The sequence below is a fragment of the Limanda limanda genome, chromosome 14, assembly GCF_963576545.1.
Source record: "Limanda limanda chromosome 14, fLimLim1.1, whole genome shotgun sequence".
NCBI lineage: Eukaryota > Metazoa > Chordata > Actinopteri > Pleuronectiformes > Pleuronectidae > Limanda > Limanda limanda.
In genome coordinates, this window is record NC_083649.1 from 23,780,271 (window position 1) to 23,788,444 (window position 8,174).

The 8,174-nt window shown below is 41.5% G+C and overlaps 1 protein-coding gene across 2 annotated transcripts; it reads left to right on the forward strand.

Moving 5' to 3' along the window:
* Window positions 1-669: 669 nt before the first annotated feature.
* ckma (creatine kinase, muscle a) lies at window positions 670-5,097 on the forward strand. 2 transcript variants are annotated; one of them, XM_061085619.1, is made up of 8 exons: window positions 670-702; window positions 3,225-3,372; window positions 3,557-3,711; window positions 3,830-3,962; window positions 4,116-4,287; window positions 4,375-4,498; window positions 4,591-4,780; window positions 4,919-5,097. In XM_061085619.1, the coding sequence occupies exons 2-8, from the start codon at window positions 3,267-3,269 to the stop codon at window positions 5,095-5,097; spliced, it is 1,059 nt and encodes a 352-aa protein (XP_060941602.1). In that variant the 5' UTR covers window positions 670-702; window positions 3,225-3,266. The 2 variants fall into 2 exon arrangements, with proteins under 2 accessions (XP_060941602.1, XP_060941601.1); XM_061085618.1 differs by lacking the exon at window positions 670-702 and having other exon boundaries at window positions 3,171-3,372.
* Window positions 5,098-8,174: the final 3,077 nt, after the last annotated feature.

The following is an 8,174-nucleotide window of genomic DNA, read 5'->3' on the forward strand; positions in this document are numbered from 1 at the left end:
TGTTTCACTGTTCTTCTACAAAGTCACTGACCGGCTGCGGGTATGGGTACATGGAGCGGGTCATTCTGTACATGCGTTAATTTAGATATATTGTTCACAATAAGTAAACAAAAACCACATTTAGTCCGATTCAAAGCTAGAATAGCCAATTAGCTCTTTTGAACCTATTTGAACTCAGTACAATGACATTTTTAGCTCAGTAGTATAATTGAACCTACCACTGGATTACCTGGACTGGAATTTATTGCGCCTCCTGAAAGGAAAGGTAGTGTCAGTGGTTAAGTGTAAACTTAAAATAGTTGTGGAACATTATAGTTGCTCTCAGACAGTGTGGCGACAGTGACAACCGCCCCCAAACACGTATGGCAACAGAGGCAGATGCCTCTAAACAGTGCAGCATCAGGCAGCATGCCTCTAAACAGTGTTGCATCATAGGCAGCTGCCTCTAAACAGTGTAGCATCATAGGCAGCTGCCTCTAAACAGTGTGGTATCATAGGCAGCTGCCTCTAAATAGTGTGGCAACAAAGGCAGAAGTAGTGCCTTTACAAGCTACTGCTGCCACAATTTCAGCTTGTCCTTACTGCTTTTCCTTTGTCCATTGACAGCTGACTGCTACTGAGGTGAGCACTTTATATTATCAGCCTTTTCCATCATTTAATGTTGTGAATAACCAGTTAGCTAATTTAACCCATTTGAACCCAGTACAAAATTTTTAGCTATCTAGTATAATTTAACACTAGATTACCTAGACAGGTCTCCAGTGAATTTATGCGCCCAATCGAAATGAAAAGTAGGGTCAGTGGTTAAGTGTCAACTTAAAATAGATTATTTGGGCTTTTAGAGTGAAGTTCAGCAGCAGCTCTGACACAGCTTTTTTTTCTTTATCTCTAAATGACTATTTAACTCTGTAATTTGCATTATTGTTAAGAGTACAGGGCCCCAAGAAAAGTTAAATGACATATTAAATCAAATCGCTAACAGGAAAAGCAAGGAAATGGAAATGCCCATGCAAAAGGAAGTTGCACTTTTAAATACCTGATTTAAATCAATTAAAATTAGTTCAGTTTGTGAATCCATTTATTCTTTGTAAATTAATTTTTAGTATGTCAAATTCAAAGACCAATATTTTATAAATTATTTTTATCGTTAATTTGTATTGGCCATTAACATATCAAGCAATTAATTAACTTGTAATAGATTCAAAGGGATTAGCAAACATTTCTGCATAGTTATTTATACTGTACAATTCACCAATTAATGAAATGCTTTCTTACTGTTTCTGTGAGTTTTGTTGTCTTTGTGGTTTTTGCAACATGACAACCCATATTATTTCTCTTATCAAGAAACAAGGGCAAAATACTGGATTTCTAAAATGCTTCATATAATCTAATGTTTAAAGCATTTCCTTTATTTAGAAAGTTGTCAGAAAAAGTTCTGTCAACCACCTAATGGGTAAACTGCATCTTTGGTCATCATTTCCACCTATGTGTGAAAGATCAAATCATTTCCAACCTTTATGTCTGACACTAAGACGCCTGATCTCCATAGCATGTTTGTCAAATTGGAAGCTCAGTTTTTTTCAGCTGCTTCAACTACCCCCAACACACCCCTCACCCACCTTTATGTCCCCCAACCACTTGGTCACTCCCACCGACCAACTTGTGCTATGTTTGGGCCAAGGGGGGGTGAGGCGCGGTGGGGATACAGCTGCAGTACCCGTCTTGGATGACTGAGATGTGAATGTGACACTTTCACAAACTGTTCAGAGTATCGTTGCAGAGGCTCTAGCCAATGAGGGCTCAGCAGGCACTAAAATGGCCTGACCAATGATAGAGCTTTGCCAGCTATATAAACAGGGAGCAGGGACCCCCAGATTTGGGTGCCCCTATATCTGCTGTGGTGAACAGGATCTGATCCCGAGGACTGTTACCTTTTGTTCTTGTCTGGTGTGAAGGTAAAGATTTATCACAGCGATGATTAGTTTGTGGAGTTGAAGGGGGTGGAGCAGATTTGGATTTGGAGAACCTTTGAAACACTTAGAATTGCATAAATAACTCCTTTTCTGAGAAGAAGAGTTTTGGACTTGCAGTCCTCAATGAAATCCAAAGATTATTACAAAACAATTCTGGGTTGTCTGAATGCATTCGATGCCTTCTCTAAAGAAAAGAGCCCTGCTGTGTATCAGATGTAATGGAACTTTGTCAGATTATTGTTAGCTAAGTGAAAACGGGGATGAGCATGTTGTTAGAGCAGAGCAGTAGCAGCACTTGTTAAATTGTATAACACATGCTGTTGCTCTCTGCAAATGCTTTTTCCTTTGGACAGCGATTCAACTGGACAGGTGGTTCTCAGCTTGACACGTGTAAGAGCGATTGCCTGAAGGCCCTGATTCTCCTATTACTGAATTCGGGCCATTAAGCACTCACACTTTAAAGCTTTAATCTAACAAAACCGTTCTGAGCAAAGTGATAACTGTTAAAATGTTAGCTCTACAAACCAATATGGCTTGTTGCCAAAATGTTATACTGTAGTTCAGCACTGATCAGATGTCATGTGATATAACTCGTTCATTCTATGGAAGCAAGACTGAAAGTGAAAAAGTATCATTGTGTAACTATAAATAGTTAGAAGTAAATTGATCTTGGTAGATGGGGGAAGCATCTGCAGCTTGTCAGTCAGAAGTTCAGCATAGTGACAACTTTAAGTGATGTAGTAATTGTTGGATCCTGTAGACTAAGTTTGATAGAATGAAGGTGATTGGTATGTGTAACTTGTTAACATGTGAACTGTGAAACTCAGCTTGTGTGCGTCATAATAATATAACTGCAACGTTTAAACGCTGGGGACATTTTAAGGACAGGGTTAAGAGTCACATGTTTTGGGGCTAAGAATACCCAGTCAACATGTACTCCACCCCCGATTCTATTTCAACCGGACATTTGAGCTTTTGAGAATCGAGTGACACTTGTTCCCAAGATTCCAACACCGACCCCACTCAAGCTCTGCAGCTGTCCTGAAGAATTTCTCACATCTTCCAATGCGAACGATTTTTTGCACATATTCCGACAACCCTCAGAGACACTTTTACATTTAGAGGCTTGGTTTCTAATAACTGTGAGTCTCAGCTTAAATTTTCTCATCCAATGTTTCTTTCTCTCTTCAGTGTAAGAAAGCAATCATGCCTTTCGGAAACACCCACAACAACTTCAAGCTCAACTACAAGGTTGAGGAGGAGTTCCCCGACCTGAGCCAGCACAACAACCATATGGCCAAGGTCCTGACCAAGGAGCTGTATGGCAAGATTAGGGACAGGCAGACACCCAGTGGCTACACTGTGGATGATGTCATCCAGACTGGTGTCGACAACCCTGGTAAGGCCCAGAGACACACTTCAAAACTAATAGATATTTTTATGATTCATAAAATCATTCTGCCCTATTTAGGGTTTAATTTTGCCTGTGAATAAACACCTAATTAAATAATCACACTGTACAGAAGCTTTTATCTTCGTTCCATCTTTTAATTCCTGCTTTCCTATTCTCTTCTGATGTTTAGGTCACCCCTTCATCATGACTGTTGGCTGCGTCGCTGGTGATGAGGAGTCCTATGAGGTCTTCAAGGAGCTTCTGGACCCCATCATCTCAGACCGTCATAATGGATACAAGCCTACTGACAAGCACAAGACCGACTTGAACTTCGAGAACCTGAAGGTACAGTACTTTTAGCCAAGAGCTGGCAGCACTTTGAAACTAAGAAATCACTAGAGAAAACATATCCATTGTATAAGACTTTCACTTTGTAATCAAACATGACCTTTTTTGTTTTTAGGGTGGTGACGACCTGGACCCCGCCTATGTTCTGTCCAGCCGTGTTCGTACTGGCCGTAGCGTCAGGGGATTCACCCTGCCCCCCCACAACAGTCGTGGCGAGCGCAGAGCTATTGAGAATCTGTCCGTTGAGGGTAAACTATGAATAAATTGAGTACATTAGTATACCATAGGCTTTTCACAAGACTGATAAATGCAACAATATTTCAATCTGCTAATTGATTTTATGTTAAATCAGTTTAAAAGTTCCTAAATGCAGAGTCCTAACAGTGCGTCTCTCTCTGCAGCTCTGGCCAGCCTGGATGGTGAGTTCAAGGGAAAGTACTACCCCCTGAAGTCTATGACTGATGCCGAGCAGGAGCAGCTGATCTCTGATCACTTCCTGTTTGACAAGCCTGTCTCTCCCCTGCTGACCTGCGCTGGAATGGCCCGTGACTGGCCTGATGGCAGAGGCATCTGGTTTGTACAACCCAGACTTATGTATGGATTTACACATTTATTTTGTATCTGTGGGCTTTATGTTAATGCTTTTCTGTTTTCATCCAGGCACAACGAGAACAAGTCCTTCCTGGTCTGGGTCAATGAGGAGGATCACCTGCGTGTCATCTCCATGGAGCAGGGTGGCAACATGAGGGAGGTCTTCAAGCGTTTCTGCGTTGGCCTGAAATCGGTAAATGTCCAAATAGCCTGATTTGATTTGGAGAAAGCAGTGCAGATTGCAGCTGGATGTTCCTCTGACTTATCCTCTTTCTTATTTAACAGATTGAGGATATCTTCAAGAAGCGCGGCCATTGCTTCATGTGGAACGAGCATCTCGGGTACGTCCTGACCTGCCCCTCCAACCTCGGCACTGGACTGCGTGGTGGTGTCCATGTCAAGCTGCCCAAGCTGAGCACACACGCCAAGTTTGACGAGATCCTCACCAGGCTGCGTCTGCAGAAGCGTGGCACAGGTATGCATGTGCACACTTTTAAAAATGTACATCTATGGATCAGCATGGCCGGTTCATGAAGATCTCTGCTGGGGGTCTCAGCACCCTGAGCTCTTATGTGTAATCTGTACCTGATCCCCTGTCCTTGATCCTCTTTAGGTGGTGTGGACACAGCCTCTGTGGGTGGTGTGTTCGACATCTCCAACGCTGACCGTCTGGGCTCCTCTGAGGTGGACCAGGTCCAGCTGGTGGTTGATGGTGTCAAACTGATGGTTGAGATGGAGAAGAAGCTGGAGAAGGGAGAGGCAGTCGACAGCATGATCCCTGCCCAGAAGTAGAGAGGAACAATCTCATCTTTTCCCATGACCATTCATTTATGTTCAACGGAGCCAGCTGATGGCTTTGCAGAGGAAACAGCTGCTCACCTAGAGACTCTTGACTCCGCTCCCCTTTTTTCTCCTCACAGCTTTTTCTTTCTTTTCTCTGTCATTTTTTTTTTTTCAAGTTCTCCTGTGTTGGTTGGTAACATCCTGGGATCAGCCTCCACTGAGCTGGGCTCGCCTAGCAGACGTGGCATCACCCAGTTTTTATAGTTAAGAGTAATGGTTATGGAAGGTGTTAATATTACTCAATAAAAGGTGCCCCGTGAAACAACTGAATGAAACATTGGTCTTTTTTGTTGCAGCATTGAGAAACTCGAAAAAACTATTTTGAGAACAAGAACAATCTTCACATGTTGATACTAATCATGATCCTCAGAAACTATCAACAAGTTAAGATTGTGTGTCACAACTGAAAACAAGACACCAAAATGAAGGAAAAAATGCCAACATCAGTGAATTTTATTAATCTTCAGCTCCATGTTCTCCTTAAATACCAGAATGACGCAATCTCACATTACAGTTTCTTTCTGAGGGGAGGAATTAAACAGTAGAGCAGTGTAAAATTACTCATTCAGGTAAAACTGTTATTGTCTTTTTTGCATATAACATCAACAGTTTCCATAATCAGTTTTGAAATGACAGTGAAGGTTAAATACTGAGCCCCCAGGGGTCTTAATACTGTACCATCCACCATCTGATCCAGACCAGTTACACATGGTCTCTAGCAGGTACACAAGCATTTACTCAACACTCAGGTCAACAAAAAAAACTCAACTCTTTAAGAATTTTCACAGTAGATTTCACCTTAAGACAATGTTCATCTGTCTTATGCTAAGACTGACTGAGTTGTTTTACACAAAGTCATTTGCTTTTTAGCCTGTTTAATGTCAACAATTTCCACAGAATTGCTTTGCAAACAACCTGATTAATATTTGCAATCAGGAGACATTTCTATGGCTTGAATGCAACCCAGGGCTGTCAACGTGTAAGGGACTTTACCTTAACCTCTGTAATTTCAAGTCAAGTAGCAATTGGCAATAAAAATTGCAAAATGTATTCCCTATGTCCCTATTGCGATTTATTTGAATTACACACTGTATATTGTGGTACATTTCATGGCCTATCTAAATACTTCGAAGACCTCAGAAGCCCTCATGAATGTACTTAACCTATCTTTTATCCAACACGGTGAAGTCATTGTGCCTCACCCACACCGTCCGGTTTGTTTTTGTGAAAGGGGGGAATGACCTGGTGCTACGTCTAGCACCATTTTCTTTGTATCAATTCATTTCTTGAAAACTGACTGTGTCTGCATCTCACAAAGCTTCTGATTCTAGGTGTGCATCATGTTTCATTTTTTACCCTAAAACCCAAACTCTGAAGTCATGCAGGATTGCAGGTTGATTTTGTTCCCCATTGTCACTGACAGAAACTGCTTTAAACTAGAATTACTCCCCTTGCTCTAGCTATAAATAAACCTTGAGCTCTAAGATATATACTATATTCATATATTTTATATACAGCCATCAACTGACTGATATAAATCCTGTTTTTTTAATGATATTATTCTAAAAAATAAATAAAGTACCTGTGCAAATATCCACAAATTGAAGTGTTTCACATTTAAGACATTGGCGCCCTCCAGTGGCTAGTTCTGGGTATTACCTATACAGGTACACTGGAAGGAGCAGATTCAAGTCAAAGCAAAGTGCATTGAGGTCTATATTACCTAATGCTAATATACACCACAATGAGAAACGTCCAGGGAGAGGACAACAACAGACTCCTAGCGCCCATATTGGTTTCTGCTTCTCACCATGAGGAGGAGGACGGGTCAACACCACCCTCCCCACTTGTCGGGCTCCAGGAAACAGCACGCACCAAACAGGACTGAGAAGATGCCATACATGGGTCTTAAAATGTGAGAGTGTAGATGATGATAGTGCTCCCCTGTGAGATAAACCTCCAACAAAGAGCAGAGGTAAGCCATATGCTCATTGTGCCGACAGAAAGAAGTAGGTGGTACATATGCGTGTGGACAGCTGAGCCTGTTAAATTTAAAGTTTAACATCAGTGGGGAAGGGACTGGGATCTGTCTTGGGTCACTGTGAGCAAAGCCACAACTGAGAGAGTATCAACAGTAAATTAGTAGCCAAACAACATGATCCGTAGCCTACAGAAATATCACAGTATTTTTTTCACTAAAATAAAACGGGGAGAATAGAAAGCTGTTTTTTTTTGTTTCTTGATTTTTTTTTTACATTAAATATGCACTGTATGAAGGCGCTAGGGGTTGTTCACTTTAAAGGCAACGGACTGAACAGAAGAAAGTACCGTCCACACTGCCTCCATCATTTCCAAATTCAGAAGACGCCCCCTCCCTGATACCCACAGCCATCAACAATGCACACACCAGTTTATACACTGTGCCACAAAAACAGGAGGGTGGAAACTTGGACGTGTGTGTGTGTTTTCATTGCTTGGCTGATCCACTTTTGGGGGTTTCCCATCGACATACTGACATGATGACTGAGGCGAGTTCACATGGCACAAAACCATAGAATTGCATTGCACTGAAAATACATCAGACTTAAAGAGTGTATTATTTTGAGACGACTGACTGCTTTCACAGGGACAGGTCTGCATGACGTTAGGAGCTCACGCTGACTTTAAACAACTCGCACAGTTTTTAAAAGTCTAGGGTTGCGGATTAGGGACATTTTTTCTCAGGTTTGTGTCACTGCTGTTGTGTCTTCAGAGCGATGCTTTTGAGGAATGGTAAAGAATGAGGTGGGAGTTACTGTCATTGACCAGCACTGACAGGCATGAATAGCCAATCAGGGAGCAGCATGTATTGTGCACGTTGTCTTTCTGAGCGCCAGTATAGATGAAAGTTGTAAGTTATTTAACTAAATCAATTTTGATATTAATGCAACAAAAATCTAGAATTCAACATGACTTTTCCAAATTTATGAGGGTCTTTTTCACAGTAAAGTATCTACATTTGTATTTTCTGTAATTGAGAGATGATG